Source organism: Salmo salar, chromosome ssa10 (genome assembly GCF_905237065.1).
Source record: "Salmo salar chromosome ssa10, Ssal_v3.1, whole genome shotgun sequence".
Taxonomy (NCBI): Eukaryota; Metazoa; Chordata; class Actinopteri; order Salmoniformes; family Salmonidae; genus Salmo; species Salmo salar.
Window position 1 is genome coordinate 32,168,484 of NC_059451.1, and position 19,163 is coordinate 32,187,646.

General features: G+C 44.0%; 1 protein-coding gene across 4 annotated transcripts in view; it reads left to right on the forward strand.

The window, feature by feature from the left end:
- The first annotated feature begins 14,325 nt into the window (after positions 1-14,325).
- Positions 14,326-19,163, forward strand: part of LOC106560245 (E3 ubiquitin-protein ligase SH3RF1) — a 63,005-nt gene continuing 58,167 nt past the window's right edge. For 3 of the 4 annotated variants that reach the window (XM_014122902.2, XM_014122904.2, XM_014122905.2), the window contains exons 1-2: positions 14,326-14,627; positions 15,701-16,209. In XM_014122902.2, coding sequence (XP_013978377.2) covers positions 15,844-16,209 — 366 coding nt within the window. In that variant the 5' untranslated portion in view covers positions 14,326-14,627; positions 15,701-15,843. Of the gene's footprint in view, positions 14,628-14,675; positions 15,552-15,700; positions 16,210-19,163 lie in introns of those variants that run through there. The other variant, XM_014122903.2, reaches the window with a different exon arrangement.

A 19,163-nucleotide genomic window follows, 5' to 3' on the forward strand; every position in this document is an offset into this window, starting at 1 on the left:
GACCCAAATTCACATCGACGGGGCTGTAGTGGAGCGCGTCAAGAGTTTAAAGTGTCCACATCACCAGCAAACTATCATGGTCCAAACACCAAGAAAGTTGTGAAGAGGGCACGAAAATGCCTTTTCTCCCGCAGGAGACTGAAAAGATTTGGCATGGGTCCCCAGATCCTGAATAAGTTTTACAGCTGCACCATTGAGAGCATCCTGACCAGTTGCATCACCACCTGGTATGGCAACTGCTCGGCATCCGACCGTAAGGCGCTACATTACATTACATTACATTTACATTTAAGTCATTTAGCAGACGCTCTTATCCAGAGCGACTTACAAATTGGTGCATTCACCTTATGATATCCAGTGGAACAACCACTTTACAATAGTGCATCTAAATCTTTTAAGGGGGGGTTAGAAGGATTACTTTATCCTATCCTAGGTATTCCTTAAAGAGGTGGGGTTTCAGGTGTCTCCGGAAGGTGGTGACTGACTCTGCTGTCCTGGCGTCGTGAGGGAGCTTGTTCCACCATTGGGGTGCCAGAGCAGCGAACAGTTTTGACTGGGCTGAGCGGGAACTGTGCTTCCTCAGAGGTAGGGGGGCCAGCAGGCCAGAGGTGGATGAACGCAGTGCCCTTGTTTGGGTGTAGGGCCTGATCAGAGCCTGAAGGTATGGAGGTGCCGATCCCTTCACAGCTCCGTAGGCAATCACCATGGTCTTGTAGCGGATGCGAGCTTCAACTGGAAGCCAGTGGAGAGAGCGGAGGAGCGGGGTGACGTGAGAGAACTTGGGAAGGTTGAACACCAGACGGGCTGCGGCGTTCTGGATGAGTTGTAGGGGTTTAATGGCACAGGCAGGGAGCCCAGCCAACAGCGAGTTGCAGTAATCCAGACGGGAGATGACAAGTGCCTGGATTAGGACCTGCGCCGCTTCCTGTGTGAGGCAGGGTCGTACTCTGCGAATGTTGTAGAGCATGAACCTACAGGATCGGGTCACCGCCTTGATGTTAGTGGAGAACGACAGGGTGTTGTCCAGGATCACGCCAAGGTTCTTAGCACTCTGGGAGGAGGACACAAGGGAGTTGTCAACCGTGATGGCGAGATCATGGAACGGGCAGTCCTTCCCCGGGAGGAAGAGCAGCTCCATCTTGCCGAGGTTCAGCTTGAGGTGGTGATCCGTCATCCACACTGATATGTCTGACAGACATGCAGAGATGCGATTCGCCGCCTGGTTATCAGAAGGGGGAAAGGAGAAGATTAATTGTGTGTCGTCTGCATAGCAATGATAGGAGAGACCATGTGAGGATATGACAGAGCCAAGTGACTTGGTGTATAGCGAGAATAGGAGAGGGCCTAGAACAGAGCCCTGGGGGACACCAGTGGTGAGAGCGCATGGTGCGGAGACAGATTCTCGCCACGCCACCTGGTAGGAGCGACCTGTCAGGTAGGACGCAATCCAAGCGTGGGCCGCGCCGGAGATGCCCAACTCGGAGAGGGTGGAGAGGAGGATCTGATGGTTCACAGTATCAAAGGCAGCAGATAGGTCTAGAAGGATGAGAGCAGAGGAGAGAGAGTTAGCTTTAGCAGTGCGGAGAGCCTCCGTGACACAGAGAAGAGCAGTCTCAGTTGAATGCCCAGTCTTGAAACCTGACTGATTAGGATCAAGAAGGTCATTCTGAGAGAGATAGCAGGAGAGCTGGCCAAGGACGGCACGTTCAAGAGTTTTGGAGAGAAAAGAAAGAAGGGATACTGGTCTGTAGTTGTTGACATCGGAGGGATCGAGTGTAGGTTTTTTTCAGAAGGGGTGCAACTCTCGCTCTCTTGAAGACGGAAGGGACGTAGCCAGCGGTCAAGGATGAGTTGATGAGCGAGGTGAGGTAGGGGAGAAGGTCTACGGAAATGGTCTGGAGAAGAGAGGAGGGGATAGGGTCAAGTGGGCAGGTTGTTGGGCGGCCGGCCGTCACAAGACGCGAGATTTCATCTGGAGAGAGAGGGGAGAAAGAGGTCAAAGCACAGGGTAGGGCAGTGTGAGCAGGACCAGCGGTGTCGTTTGACTTAGCAAACGAGGATCGGATATCGTCAACCTTCTTTTCAAAATGGTTGACGAAGTCATCCGCAGAGAGGGAGGAGGGGGGGGGGAGGGGGAGGAGGATTCAGGAGGGAGGAGAAGGTAGCAAAGAGCTTCCTAGGGTTAGAGGCAGATGCTTGGAATTTAGAGTGGTAGAAAGTGGCTTTAGCAGCAGAGACAGAAGAGGAGAATGTAGAGAGGAGGGTGTGAAAGGATGCCAGGTCCGCAGGGAGGCGAGTTTTCCTCCATTTCCGCTCGGCTGCCCGAAGCCCTGTTCTGTGAGCTCGTAGTGAGTCGTCGAGCCACGGAGCAGGAGGGGAGGACCGAGCCGGCCTGGAGGATAGGGGACAGAGAAAATCAAAGGATGCAGAAAGGGAGGAGAGGAGGGTTGAGGAGGCAGAATCAGGAGATAGGTTGGAGAAGGTTTGAGCAGAGGGAAGAGATGATAGGATGGAAGAGGAGAGAGTAGCGGGAGAGAGAGAGCGAAGGTTGGGACAGCGCAATACCATCCGAGTAGGGGCAGAGTGAGAAGTGTTGGATGAGAGCAAGAGGGAAAAGGATACAAGGTAGTGGTCGGAGATTTGGAGGGGAGTTGCAATGAGATTAGTGGAAGAACAGCATCTAGTAAAGATGAGGTCAAGCGTATTGCCTGCCTTGTGAGTAGGGGGGGGAAGGTGAGAGGGTGAGGTCAAAAGAGGAGAGGAGTGGAAAGAAGGAGGCAGAGAGGAATGAGTCAAAGGTAGACGTGGGGAGGTTAAAGTCACCCAGAACTGTGAGAGGTGAGCCATCTTCAGGAAAGGAACTTATCAAGGCGTCAAGCTCATTGATGAACTCTCCAAGGGAACCTGGAGGGCGATAAATGATAAGGTTGTTAAGCTTGAAAGGGCTGGTAACTGTGACAGCATGGAATTCAAATGAGGAGATAGACAGATGGGTCAGGGGAGAAAGAGAGAATGTCCACTTGGGAGAGATGAGGATTCCAGTGCCACCACCCCGCTGGCTCGATGCTCTAGGGGTATGCGAGAACACGTGGGCAGACGAAGAGAGAGCAGTAGGAGTAGCAGTGTTATCTGTGGTAATCCATGTTTCCGTCAGCGCCAGGAAGTCTAGGGACTGGAGGGTAGCATAGGCTGAGATGAACTCAGCCTTGTTGGCTGCAGACCGGCAGTTCCAGAGGCTGCCGGAGACCTGGAACTCCACGTGGGTCGTGCGCGCTGGGACCACCAGGTTAGAGTGGCAGCGGCCACGCGGTGTGAAGCGTTTGTATGGCCTGTGCAGAGGGGAGAGAACAGGGATAGACAGACACATAGTTGACAAGCTACAAAAGTGTTGTTTCTTGTATTATTGTCTCTTGTGTCTTTAGAGAACTGTTTCACTTTGATATCCTTTTTCTTCTGTCCTGATTTTCTCTTTCTTTTCTTCTGTTAACTAGATATTCTTTGTTGTTCTTCGTTAGCTAGCTAGCTTCTTCCAAAAGAGTCCCTAGCAACTGCTTAGCAACTGGTAAACAATTCAGCTAGCTAAGATAACTACAATTTTATGAAAAATAGTTATTTTTCAAAAGCCTATCTTCTTTGTTTGTTGCTTGTTTTTTCTCCTCTTCAGTCTTGCAGTTTTCTTTTGCTTTTTCCGATGAACTTCACTCTAAAAACCATGTAAATTTCAATATTTGTAGGAGCTCATTTTTCAGCTGCTGCTGCTCAAATTGGAGTTCCGGAACATACAGAGGGTAGTGCGTACCGCCCAAGCTTCCTGACATCCAGGACCTATATACTAGGAGGTGTTAGAGGAAGGCCAAAAAAATGTCAAAGTCTCCAGTCACCCAAGTCATAGACTGTTCTCTCTGCTACAGCACGGCACACGGTACTGGAGCAGCAAGTCTAAGTCCAAAAGGCTCCTTAACAGCTTCTACCACCAAGCCATAAGACTGCTAAACAATTAATCAAATGACCACCCGGACTATTTACATTGACCCCCCCCTCTTTTTTTTCCTCTTTTTTTTTTACACTGCTGCTTCACGCTGTTTATTATCTATGCATAGTCACTTCATCCCTACCTACATGTACAAGTTACCTTGACTAACCTTTACCCCCGCACATTTACATTGTTGGTTTAGGGCTTTGTAAGCATTGTTTTGTCATTTTTATTTGGATCCCCATTTTCTAACGCCATAACGCTATCTAATCTTCCTGGGGTCTAACACCAATTAACAAGACATTACAAACAACCACAAATCAACATTTCACAAATATTCAACAAGTAGACAATACAGACAATTAAAATACTTGACAGGAAACACATGTAACATTCAGTTGAGGCTTTCTATTTCCTGTCCAGTCATATATAGTCTATCGCATTAGATGTTCTTTTTTTATATCTTTCTTGGTTGCAGATGACCATATGACTGGACAGTACTCTAAGTGTGATAGGACCAGGGATAGAATCACCTGATTCAGTGTGCTAGATGTTACATACTCTGAACATTTTCTTGTAACAGCATCTTAATAACAATATGATCTATGTGTTCTGACCATGATAAAGCTGGGTCCAACATGATGCCTAGTAGATTGTTTTTTTTCACTTGCTCTACATGCATTCTCTTCATCGACAAATTCAATTGGGGATCATCAGCAAGCATATATCTTGAACCAAATACAATACATTTTGTTTTAGAAATGTTCAACACCAATGTGTTCATATCAACCCACTCAGACACCATTCTTAGTTCACTGCTTAGTACATCTGTTCGCTCATTACATTCTGATGCTGTGCTATACATTGTAGAGTCATCAGCATACATGACCACTCTTGCTTTGTTCATTACTGAAGATAAATCATTAGTAAAGATAGAGCAGAGAAGTGGGCCTAGGCAAATTCCTTGAGGAACACCACAGTGTATATCTTTACTGTTTGAAAATCTAACATTAAAGAACAATTTTTGCCTTCTCCTGGATAGATAGCTTTCCATACAGGATAGAGCTGCAGACTTAAAACCATAACATTTGAGTTTACCTTGTAACAGTTCATGATCAAATACATCAAAAGCAGCACTGAAATCTAGCAACACTGCACCAACTAACTTCCTGTCATCCATACTCTTTAATCCATTAATCTATCATTTGTGCTAAGGCCGTACTCATAGAATGCCCTTTGTTTGCGTGCTGGAAATCCGTTATCAGACCATTACATGAGAAATAATCCTTGATTTGTACAGATACATTTTTTTCCAATAATTGACTTAACACAGGCTGCAAGCAAGACGACTATTAGGACCAGTGAATGCAGATGTTTTATCCTTGGGTAGTGGAATAACCTTTGACTCTTTCCAGACTTCTGGGCACACCCCATACATCAAGCTCTTATTAAAAATATGAGCGATTGGGGTAGATATTTAGTTAGCTGTAACTCTAAGCAATTTGGCGTCAAGATTATCTGTACCAGGTGACTTGTCATCCGAAAGAGACAACAGCATCCTTTCTACCTCTTCCCTTTCTCCTTGATGATATTCAAACATGCATTGCCTCTCCTTCATGATACAATATTTTATAAGGGTATATGACATGGAGCCATCAGTTGGAATCATAGCATTCCTCAATTTGTCAACTTTGACTGGAAAATATTCATTAAAGTAGTTTGCGATGTCATGTGGTTTTGTAATAATTATACCCTTTGATTCAGCAAAAGAGGCAGACATGTTTGAATTCCTACCCATAATAGTGTTCAACGTTCTCCACAGTTTTTTCCCCATCACCCTTTACTTCATCAATTTTGTGCTGATATAATCCCTTCTTCTTTCCTTTGTTTAGCTTGGTCACAAGATTTCTTAATTTACAAAAACGTTGCTTATCAAACAGAGTGCCAGATTTATCTGCTACTTTTTTGGCATCATAACGTTGAATCATTACATTTCTCAGCTCATCATCAATCCATGGGGCACCGTTTGACCTCACAGTGCATTTCCTTAAAGGGGTATGCTTATCAGCTATACTCATAAATTATTTCATAAAGAAACTTAGTGCCATTTCAGGATCGTCCTTACTACACACTTCTAACCATTGCACATTCTTAATCTCATCCACAAATGAGTCCTGATTGACCCCTCTGTAGGACCTTGGGTAGATTACCTTAGGGCCAGCCTTTAGTATTTTAGTTTTCCTAGTGAGTGCAACCAAGTTATGATCACTGCAACCTAGTGCCACTGATTCAGCTTTAGAACAATGCTCTAACTCCTTGGGAGGGAGGGTGAACAAATCAGTTTGTCACACCTCTTTTTCTTGCAGCCTTCATAGCTGGTATTAGTTCCTTTCTTCTTTGACGGACTGCATCTGAGAAATCCTCATTGATGAAGATGAAGGACCTTTTAAGGCGTTTGGCTTTTTCAAGGACTGCAAGCTTATCCTTGAACCTGAGAAATGTCACTACAATTGGCCTGGGTCTGGTTCCATTGGCACCACCAGTGCCCTCTGGTTTCCCAGACCCGGAGAGCACGTTCCAGCTCAACCTGTTGATCCAATTGTAGCTCCTCAGAAAACAGCTTTTGAACTCTGATTCAACCCATGTCTCACTTTGGCTCTCCTGGATATCATCTATTACAAGATTATTTCTCCTTGATTGTCCATCCAGGTAATCAGCCTTCCCAGACATGTTCTGGAGGCCTTCCCTGACTGTGGTGATTTCATTCTGCATAGAGGAACAGTTTCTGGGAAGTGTATCCTGTGTGGTCTTCAATACATCCACATCCAGTAATTTGTAATTACTTCGCCACTATGGCCTATTTATTGCCTTACCTCCTCACGCCATTTGCACACACTGTATATATATACTTTTTTTCTATTGTGTTATTGACTGTACATTTGTTTACTCTGTGTTGTTGTTTGTGTCGCACTGCTTTGCTTTATCTTGGCCAGGTCGCAGTTGTAAATGAGAACTTGCTCTCAACTAGCCTACCTGGTTAAATAAAGGTAAAAAATAAAAAATAAAAAAAATCCTTCTGTGCGAACTGAAGGCTTGTTTTGATGTCTTGTACTTCTTTAGTCAGGTCGTCCAGCTGTTTGTTGGTAGACTCCATGATAATTTGTATGAAGCTTTTAAAGTGATTTTCCTGCTGGTGTATCATTTCCTTATAGAAAACTTTCTGCTTCTCCAAGGGTTCACGTACCTGCCCTCTTTTTCCAGAGGCATGATAGTGCTAATAGTAGGACGAGCCCGCTATTCACTCCGTGAAATGAGAGACGCCGGCAGTAGAAAACTCTTGAAATCGGTAGTCCTAAAACCGAGACAAGTAGAAGTGCGGTCCTAGCCACAAGGGCTAACCGCTTAGCGTGCTTGTTATCCGGCAATAGTAGACCAGGTTGCCTAGCTTGATAGCTAAGAGCTAGGCTAGGTGCTTTGCCAATGTAGTACCACCTTGTTTGAGCAAGGATCCCGGGACATATATCAGCGGTCCCAGCGTTAACGCTAACTGCATCCCGGGATCCAGATATGAATAGGAAAACTATTTTAAACTTTTATTAGCTAACTAGGTAGTTTGTTGTATTCAGCGCATGTGACAAATAACATTTTATTTGAAGTAACAATATGCGACAGTTATGTTTCACAGGGAAATTAAATTAGATGGCCGTGGGATGTGGTTAGTGTCTCGGAAAGACATGATGGAAATGAAGGAGACAATATACATTATGCTGCCTCAGTCACTCCCCATAGTTTATGTTTCTAAGTGCTTTTGAGATGATACTAGCCCCTTTATAGTCCTTTAAAAATGAGGATGCCTCGTCTATTCTATACAGTGGATTTAAAGCCCTGTTCCTAGCTCATGTTCTACACCCTATAATGATGTGAGTTATCTGTGTATCACAGAGCTAGAATGTGCCTGGTCCTCCCTCCCCACTCCTCCTCTAAAAGAGCTTTATTCCAGTTCCAGTAGTGTGAAGTTGCTATAGATTAGTGTTTCAACTAGCACATTCAATATTTATGCTGTTATGTTTATTTGTTTGTCATTCAATTTCTAATTTACGAATTTCATTTCAAGTCTGCTATCTGAATTGTATTAGGTGGTCGTTGTATCTTCCCAAGTGTATCACATTCCAAAAGCTGAAGTGGCAAATAAATGTCTGTGCCCGTTCGTTTGCCAAATATACCAACAAATGATTGGATCATTGCAGAAGGGTGGATTGCTGAAGGAGGACATTTCAGGGTTTATTGTGGTGCATACATGATGAGAATATCAACGCTTATCATTCTGCACTGTCTATTTGATAAGTGTGTGTGTCTGATTTTCTGAAAAGAGTTCCATCCACATTCACACCCACCTTGATATCTCTTTATCTAAACAAATTTATATTCAGCTTACATACTGTTTTGTATATGTCTAGGATTCTGCAATATTCATTTGTTCGTTTTATGTCTAGAATTGAATTCATATCTATTCTGTGCATGTCTGTCGTGTATAGCCTTCAAATGCAGAATTCATATTGCTTGAAGTCCAGCCAACACCTGCTGTAATTTTACCCCCAGCTCTTATGGCAATAAACCTGTGAATTATTCATGTCTGATTTCACAGAATTACAGAAGTCAGAGGCATGAAAGAGGGGCTCTTAAGCCCAGATGATAACCATCGACTGTAGTCCTGTCCCGGGCCTCTCAACAGCTCCACTAACTACACACAATTTCTACTATTAGAGCAAACTCGATCTCCATATTAGAGGGAATTCTACTGCCTACAAATTCCACTATTACGGTGGTCAGTTATTGTTGGTACTACCATAACCCTCATTTCTTAGATTTATGAGAGCAAAAAGACATCAAAGGTTTCTGTCCCATATTCTCCTATCCCATAATTGACAGTATCACTGGGGTGAAGTTAATTGATTTCTTGGTTGAATTTCTTGGCTTTCAGAGGAGAAGCGACTGACACACATACAGTGCCCTTTCTGATTTTCCCTGACTGGAATGCAGTGTTTGGTTTTCGCCAGACATAATGGGACCCATCTCGTTCACAAAGTTGACTCAAGCTTGCCAAAAAGCACCTGGATAATCATCAAGACTCTTGGAAGAATGTTCTATGGACAGATGAGTCAAAAGTATAACTTTTTGCATGACATGGGTCCCATTATGCCTGGCGAAAACAAAACTCTGCATTCCACAGTAAGAACCTCATACCAACGGTCAAGTATGGTGGTGGTAGTGTGATGGTTTGGCGATGCTTTGCTGCCTCAGGACCTGGACGACTTGCCTTAATAGAAGTAACCATGAATTCTGCTCTGTATCAGAGAATTCTACAGGAGAATGTCAGGCCATCCGTCTGTGAGCTGAAGATGAAGAGCAGCTGGGTCATGCAGCAAGACAATGATCCAAAACACACAATCAAGTCTACATGAAAATTACTAAAAAACAACACATTTGAAGTTTTGGAATGGCTTAGTCAAAGTCCAGACCTAATCTCAATTGACATGTTGTGGCAGGACTTGAAACGAGCAGTTCATGCTTGAAAACCCACAAATGTCACTGAATTAAAGCAGTTTTGCATGGAGGAGTGAGCCAAAATTCCTCCACAGCGATGTGAGAGACTGATCAACAACTACAGGAAGTGTTTGGTTGCAGTCATTGCAGCTAAAGGTGGCACAACCAGTTATTAGGTGTAAGGGTGCAATTACTTTTTCACACAGGGGCATTGGGTGTTGCATAACTTAGTTTATGAAACAAATTAAATAAGTAGGTAACTGTTGTGTTATTTGTTCACTCAGGTTCCCTTTATCTAATATTAGGTTTTGGTTGAAGATTCAGTATCAAAAATATGCAAAAGTAGAGAAAATTAGATAGGGGGCAAATACTTTTTCACAACACTGTACATGTTCACACACACATTCAGCATTCATTGGCATTCAGCTCTGGTCCCAAATCTAATTTGAAAGTTTTTGCCCCAGGATGTAGTATTAAGTTAGAATGTTTTATCAGGGGAATACACATGGAGAACTCTTTAAAAGTGGCCTTTTCTCAATAGATTAATGTTGGATATTTTGAGTTAAACCCAACAGATGTTCAATGAATTTTTGTGCTACATTTTAATTAACCTCTGCTCAAGTTTCAATTCATCTATACAGACCTGTGTGGCAATTATCTTATAAAGTCTTGTCAAGCAGTCTTGTTGGGTGGCAGTATTAGTGCAATGTGCAATTGCAATTTCTCTAGGAAATTACCTCTGTGTTGTAGCTGAATAAATAAGTGCACTATTGAATTAAGGATAGAGTTTGATAAATGTTCTTCTCAGACAAAGAGCATTTCCCAAAATGAATGACTCAGCTACTCATTCATTTAAACAAATATTGTGTGTAGTTCTCTTGCAAAAGTTGATTATTTATGTCATAATGTGTAATGTGATTGCTACTCTGCCACAATCCTTTGAAATGTTTTTATTTTTCACCACTAATGATGAATAATATATTCCTTAATCACTATACGATATACATTTTATATATACATTTTTTGGTGTCCATATTTGTCTTCAGAACTAGTTTACCGTTTACTGTACATGAGGCTGATTGTTGAATGCTTTATCATGGCTGTCAGGTTTTCTCCCTCCAGGGGAAAATGGAGCATATGTCTTGTCCTGTCTCGCTTCTCTTTCCTCTCTCCTGCTTCTAGGCAATAACACAGCTGTCACCTTGCACATTAGAGTGTGTGTGTGAGATGAGGGGAGATGTGTGTGTGTGTGTGTGTGTGTGTGTGTGTGTGTGTGTGTGTGTGTGTGTGTGTGTGTGTGTGTGTGTGTGTGTGTGTGTGTGTGTGTGTGTGTGTGTGTGTGTGTGTGTGTGTGTGTGTGATGTGTATCAGTCTTATTTATTGCCAATAACATGGCTGTGGACTCGTTTCTTTCTGTTTTCAGATTGGGTCATTCTGAGTGGCCATTACCTCTCAATGTCTGTGAATCACTCATGCTGCTTTCTACTGCTGCAAATATTACATACCTGAGGCTCAGTCAGACATCACACGGACTGGAAGGGTAAAATATGAGTGGAGGGCGGGACAGGGGGGATTATGCAGGAAAGGAGGGCAGGGGTTATAGTCCTAGGCTTTCACTCACCCGGGGGGTGGAGCACTGTCTCTGTCTCCACAGTGATGAAATATGACCTGAGAGCTCCTGCCAGCTCCTATGTGATCACTAGTGACAGAAGAGGGCCAACTCCACATAAATCTTTTGCTTTTATTGCTCTTTCTTTCCTTCTCCCTGTCTTCCCACTCTCATCCCGCTCTCAGTATGCAGTGTCCCCAAACAAAGTCAGATCAATATAAATCACACTTTTTATTGTTTTCCTCTGCCTCTCTCCCTTTCGCTGATGCTGCTCAAGTTATGTGACTAATGGGGGAAATGGCCAGCCCTGATACATTCTAGTAATAAGAGCAACACCCTCTGAAAGGGTACAATCTCTCTCTCTCTCTCTCTCACACACACACACACACACACACACACACACACACACACACACACACACACACACACACACACACACACACACACACACACACACACACACACACACACACACACACACACACACACACACACACACACACACACACACACACACAAACAAACACTGTTTGCTAGAGACAAACACATGGAGAGATGCTGTTTACTACAGACAAATAGAGGTGTAAATGAAGTGTTGCTCTGATTCTCAGTGGAAGAGGAGTGGGGTCAGTGATGGGAAAGAGGTCTATCCCAGTGTCGGTGTCGCTCAGAATGCTTAGCATAATCTTCTCTATGGTATCCTGCTGCACATCCTTATAATATCCACATGGGACATTTATATAAACATTACAGTGACGTACGGAGAACAGAAAAAGCAGTAATTGATCCCTTTATTACAGGCTAATAATAATAATAATGATAATTATAATACATGCCATTAGCAGATGCTTTAAGCTTAGGGGTTGATTTGATTTAGCTAAAGTTGGAATGGAGAGCAGGGTCGTGGTGATGGAATAGAGGGCAGGGTCGTGGTGATGGAACGGAGGGCAGGGTCGTGGTGATGGAACGGAGGGCAGGGTCGTGGTGATGGAACGGAGGGCAGGGTCGTGGTGATGGAACGGAGGGCAGGGTCGTGGTGATGGAACGGAGGGCAGGGTCGTGGTGATGGAACGGAGGGCAGGGTCGTGGTGATGGACGGAGGGCAGGGTCGTGGTGATGGAACGGAGGGCAGGGTCGTGGTGATGGAACGGAGGGCAGGGTCGTGGTGATGGAACGGAGGGCAGGGTCGTGGTGATGGAACGGAGGGCAGGGTCGTGGTGATGGATGGAGGGCAGGGTCGTGGTGATGGAATAGAGGGCAGGGTCGTGGTGATGGAATGGAGGGCAGGGTCGTGGTGATGGAATGGAGGGCAGGGTCGTGGTGATGGAACGTAGGGCAGGGTCGTGGTGATGGATGGAGGGCAGGGTCGTGGTGATGGAACGGAGGGCAGGGTCGTGGTGATGGAACGGAGGGCAGGGTCGTGGTGATGGAACGGAGGGCAGGGTCGTGGTGATGGAACGGAGGGCAGGGTCGTGGTGATGGAACGGAGGGCAGGGTCGTGGTGATGGAACGGAGGGCAGGGTCGTGGTGATGGAACGGAGGGCAGGGTCGTGGTGATGGAACGGAGGGCAGGGTCGTGGTGATGGATGGAGGGCAGGGTCGTGGTGATGGATGGAGGGCAGGGTCGTGGTGATGGAATAGAGGGCAGGGTCGTGGTGATGGAACGGAGGGCAGGGTCGTGGTGATGGATGGAGGGCAGGGTCGTGGTGATGGATGGAGGGCAGGGTCGTGGTGATGGATGGAGGGCAGGGTCGTGGTGATGGATGGAGGGCAGGGTCGTGGTGATAGAATGGACGGCAGGGTCGCGGTGATGGAATGGAGGAAGATAAGGGGGTGAGTGATGGTAGATAAAGATTAAGAACCAAAATGCCATGATATCATTCTTGCGTCACACTTGCACTATGTGCACATACTTTCTGCAAGCTGACACAAATCTAACCTTTGAGCAGTCATGTGGAAAAAAGTATTGAAGGGACATAAAACAAAATACAGTGGATTTAGTGGAAGTTTTGACAGCGAAGCAAAAATGTACTGTTTTTGTGAGATGTTGGTAATTTTTTTAGTTCCTAAAATACATGATTCTCTTCCATGGTAAGGTTTCACTACTTCTACCGTAGGCTTCTAGGGCTTATTATTGCTGCGGGCGTTAATAACAACCTAACATTATTACAAGGAAGTGTTTGCGCTAGGGCAGTGGTTTCTGAAAATAGGGGTCTGTAGAAGTACTGCAGGGGGTCTGCGGCCAGATCTCAATTGTTTTTCTGTTATTATTTTTTTACATTTAAATTGTTTATATTTTTTTACATTTCATTTTTGTATATATAAATATTGATAGCAACAACAGATTAAACAAATGTGGCAAAGGGGTCTGTGGATTGGAGGATGCAATACAATGTAATATTATTGATCTACAATATACCCATAGATGTACAACAGGGCCTGGGAGGCTCACTGGGATCAACTAATTACTTCTTGTATTCCCTAAAAATGTTGTTTTGAACATAATCTAAGCTCAGAGGGGTTGGGTTAAATGCGGAAGACACATTTCAGTTGAATGCATTCAGTTGGACAACTGACTAGTTTTCCCCTTTCTTTTCCTTTCCTTTTCAAACTGCAAAAATGTCTCTCTGCCCCATGGGAAAATGTGTAGAGTAGCATAAAGCTTTAAAACTGCAAAAATGTCTCTCTGCCCTATGGGAAAATGTGTAGAGTTGCAAGGAATTAGCTTTAAAACTGCAACATTTTCTCTCCAATGCGAAGAGGGGGGCCTTTAAAATGTTCTTTCCCAGGGCCAGAGACCTGGGTAGTCCGGCCATTCAATGCAGAAGTCACAGTAAACTCCTTGTATGCTATTTTTATCGCACACTAAAGTCGGAGTTGTGTTCTGATTTTGAGGGGGTCCCTGATGAATTTGCTATTACAAAAGGCGTCCCTGAACTCAAGAAGTTTGGGGATGCCTGGGCTAGTGGTTTCAAATACAGTAGCCTACTACTTGACAGTAATCAAGATGAATTATCAACAACATTTATTTCGTTAAATTATTTTATGAATGTAATAAATACATACTCAGGGAGTAGTAAAACATATTTTGAGTGTGCGTGAAATGTTTACACGTTGACGGTTGAGTTGACACCAACCTATGGTTGACACATATCATCACGCCCTCCCGCCTCGTTGAAGTATCTTGGGCGTGTTCCATAGAATCAATCTAGTTCATCATGGCGTTCTGATACGGCAGCTGGAGTTCGTTTCTCCGTCGGTCTTTCCCAAACCGTGAATTTACCAGTTTACATGCTCTCTCGGACTATTTCGGGAAGTGCAGAATACGATAGCGTGTAAAGGTTCTTTTCTCTGTGAAACAGAATAAACTGTGAAAACGATATTACCCGCCAAATAGGCTCTTTCCAAAGTCGCTCATTCCTTGCTTGTTCGCTATCCAAGTCGGAGAGAGAAATTTTTCGGAAAGGAGAGGAGGGGTGGAAGAGGAGGCCCGTCTTTGAGGTAGCTAAGATTTGTGTTTTCAAGGACGATTGTTTTCTAACTTCAAACATATAATACACAAACTGATGGTAGGTCATTCAATGGCATTTTAATTGTTGAGTCAGTTACATTGGCTTACACACTAATAACTAGTAACGTTACTCACAGCGAACTTTTGACACACTGTTCATCAACAAGCTAGCTAGCTAGCCAACAAGCTAATCTCGGTTATCAACATAATCATGCAGGACATAACTTTTTTCTTATGACCGACATTAGTTGTGGCTGTGACGTGTCTAATTGTTTTTCATACTGTGACATGGAAGCAAATTTACGCAAGACCACTGGATGTTTTTCACATTTGTATAATGTTTTTTAATTTTGCGAAAGATTTACTATTCGGCATGTAGCCTCTTTCGGAGCTCTGCTCCCAAATCTGGCGTTCTACGAAGTGGTCGTATTGTTTCGCAATACTAGTTAGTTATATTTCTTCCAAATGTATCTAATTTACTACAGTCAGGGATTATGAGGATCAAAGCCATTTCTTATGAAATTGTCACGGAGATCCTCTCGGTTCGTTCTGGACACAGTGAGAAATGCACACACCGGCTTTGAGTTTAACGCAGTTGTAGTGCATGTAATCCCACTGCTTGAATCACCAGGGTTTCTATAATGCTCTTTAATCTAATAATAGGATACACTTGTGATTTGAGTCCGTAGGGAATTGAATATATGAAATATTAATTTTGAATTATTTTTCGTCGGCAGTCAACAAATGGCAAATGCTCTATTTGCAAAACGATTTGATCAGTTACGATTGACAGGTATAAATGGGACAATGAGATCGAGCATATCGGTAATATTGTAGAATAGGACGTGCAGCCTGGCATGCTATGTTCCTTTTTACCTTTGGGTGTGACTGGCAGGATGACAGAACTTTGGAATGTAAGGGTCTTGAACTTTGTTACATTCCACATTTTATAGTAGCAGTAAATAGCGCAATAGCTTCCCGTTTTATATGCAGGACTCAAACTATTGGCAATTAATATTTTTATATGTGGATGACAGCAAGCTAATTTACCCCCATATTACAGCTGATGCAGGCGCTATGGCCATAGCTGCGGCATGGGAGTGACGTGACAGCACGGACACGGTTTCCTATACACAACCCCCACCAACACCACCACCATGCTCTTCCCACTGAAGTAGAAGCAAATCTCAGAGGTGGAGACAAAGAATGGACGAGTCGGTGCTGTTGGACTTGCTGGAGTGCCCAGTGTGTTTGGAGCGGCTGGATGCCACAGCCAAGGTCCTCCCTTGCCAGCATACCTTCTGCAGGCGCTGCCTCCAGGGCATTCTGGGCTCCCGGGGAGAGCTGCGCTGCCCAGAGTGCCGCACGCTGGTGGAGTGTGCTGTGGACGAGCTTCCCAGTAACATCCTCCTGGTGCGGCTGCTGGACGGCATCAAACAGAGGCCCCGCCGGGCGGGCCCCGTAGCTGGAGTCTGCGCCAATGGCACAGCCGGCGTCAGGGTGCAGGGCAACGGGCCCAGAGACCCAGGAGCACAGACCCAGAGAGCCCAGGCTAAGACCACCCCAGTGAGGGTAAGTAGTCCGCTTTCAGGGGGTCGTTAAATATGGATGAATGAGCATGTATGTGGTTTCCCATGGTTCGAGCCAGTTCGGAAACAAAGCAAATCTGCAGGGATTAAATATACTGAACAAAAATATAAATGCAACATGCTACAATTTCAAAGATTTTACTGAGTGAGTTCATATAAGGAAACCAGTCAATCAAATTCATTAGGCCTCAATCTATGGATTTCACATGACTGGGAATACAGATATGCATCTGTTGGTTACAGACAGATACCTTAAAAATTATCATCCTGAAACATGAGGTGATGGTGGATGAATGGCACAACAATGGGCCTCAGGATCTTGTCACAGTATCTCAATGCATTCAAATTGCCATCGATAAAATGCAATTGACTGCATGACTGTAGCTTATGCCTGCCCAAAACCATAACCCCACCGTCACAATGGGGCACTCTTTTCACAATGTCGACATCAGCAAACTGCTCACCCACGCAATGCCATACACGTGGTCTGCAGTTGAGGCCAGTTGAACGTACTGCCAAATTCTCTAAAACGAAGTTGGAGGCGGCTTATGGTAGAGAAATTAACATTCAATTCTCTGGCAACAGCTGCTTTGGACATTCCTGCAGTCAGCATGCCAATTGCATGCTCCCCCAACTTGAGACTTCTGTGGCATTGTGTTGTGAGACAAAACTGGAACATTTTAGTGGCCTTTTATTGTCATGTGTAATGGTCATGCTGTTTAATCAGCTTCTTTCCATGCTACACCTGTCAGGTGGATGGATTATCTTGGCAAAGGAGAAATGCTCACTAACAGGGATCTAAACAAATTTGTGCACAACGTTTTAGAGAAATAAGCTTTTTGTTCATATGAAACATTTCTGCGATCATTTATTTCAGCTCATGAAACATGGGACCAACACTTTACATGTTGCGTTTTTATTGTTGTTCAGTGTAGCAGCATGTTGCGTTACTGGTTCTAATCGTTGGCCCACATTAGCAATTATCATAGTCAGCTAGCCAGCTGTAGGATCACTAACAGCCCAGTGCTGAATACAACCGGGACTACTGAGCAGATGACAGTTGAGCCAACTAATTATTCCATCCTCCTGGCCTCTGAGAACAGTAATGTCATGAGGTTAATATTAAGAGATTTTTGAACTGATGTTGACCCATTAATTAGAATGGGACGTTGTTGTGCCAGGTCCCTGATGTAGGGATAGTTTTGGATTGAAGGTGAGACAGGCTGTAGGTGTTTGTTAGGACTGACAGTTACTGTGCAGCACAGAGAGACAGTCATCAGTGATGATGCAGAGCCAGAGGTAAGTTCAAGAATCCTATTAGCTCTCTGCCAACCAGCTTGCTGCTCTGAAGGCCAACTTATGCAGCTGAGGCAAACCGTCTACACTAACAATAGACAGCAGAACTTTCTCCCTCCCTCATCACTAGGAGCCACAGGGATAAGACTGGTTGACGTGTTAGGTGGATATTTGAGATCATATGTAACATGAACAGTCCATGATATTCTTACATTTTAGTCATTTAGCAGACACTCTTATCCAGAGCTACTTCAAATCAAATGTTATAGGTCACATACACCTGTTTAGCAGATGTTAAGCAAAATTATTGTGCTTCTGGCTCCGACAGTGCAGTAAAATCTAAGTTTCACAACATATACCCCCAAAAAACACGTAAATCTAAGTAAGAAATGGATTAAGAACATATATACATATGTCAGAGCAGCATTGGACTAAGATAGTGGCATAGTGTAGAGTAATGGCTAGTGTTTCATTTCCTTAATGTGGCCAGTGATTTCTAATCTATGTCTATAGGCAGCATCCTCTGATGTTCTGGAGATGGCTGTTTAACGGTCAGTGGTGTAGTATAGAATACAGTATATACATATGAAATGGGTGATGCAATATGTAACCACAATTTTTAAAGTGACTAAGATGCTGTCGAATAGTGTGGAGTGCAGTTTATACATATGAGATGAGTAATGCTAGATACAGAAACATTATTACAGTGGCTAGTGATCCATTTCTAAAAGTGGCCAGGTATTCCTAATCTATGTCTATAGGCAGCTGCCCCTAATGTGCTAGTGATGGCTGTTTAGCAGTCGGATGGCCTTGAGATAGAAGCTGTTTTTCAATCTCTCGGTCCCAACTTTGATACTTGGGGTGCAATTAGGGTTAAGTACCTTGCTCAAGGGCACATCGTCAGATTTTTCACCTAATCTGCTTGGGGATTTGTACCAGCGACCCTTCGGTTACTGACCAAACCGCTAGGCTACCTGCCCCTCAAGGCAGTGCTTGTTTAGATTTTTGCTCTCTCAATAGCATGTCGTCTGCTCATTCTAACCCGCAAACAAAAACAAGCATTCTTTTTAAATTGAATAATCTAGGAAAATGTTAAGTACAATGCTTACTTGCATGGCCTTCTCTCTTATGAAATAGCCTACCAGTGATACAACATGAGATTAGATTGTACGTTACATGCAGTAATGTTTAGGTGGGATATGGGCTGGCTTCATTCAGTATTTAGGTCTTGACAACAAGTTCTGTTTGGTGTATTGTCCCTCATTCAAGAACCTCCAGGAAGGAGCTGGGTAGATGGAAAGATATCCAGGTTGTATGTAGAGTCAGTGGAATACTGTGTTACTGTATCCGTTTTAACTATGCAGGTACAGAGATCCCATTTTCTGTTGGAGAAACTCCCTAATGCTGGTTGAACCTCATTTACTGTAGCAGTACATCAGAAGTCTGCTCATTTCAAAGGGGTTTGGGTGCGTTGGAATTTCCCTCTTCAGAAAAGCCTGTTTGTTGGAGATAAGAGCTGGTCACACTTGTTACTGCTCCATTATTTGGTCCTTTTGAGGTTTTTATCCTCATTCTGTTATATGATCCCCTCAGTAAGGAGATGAAACTCTCAATGCCCTGAGCTATTAGCCTAAAGGTGTC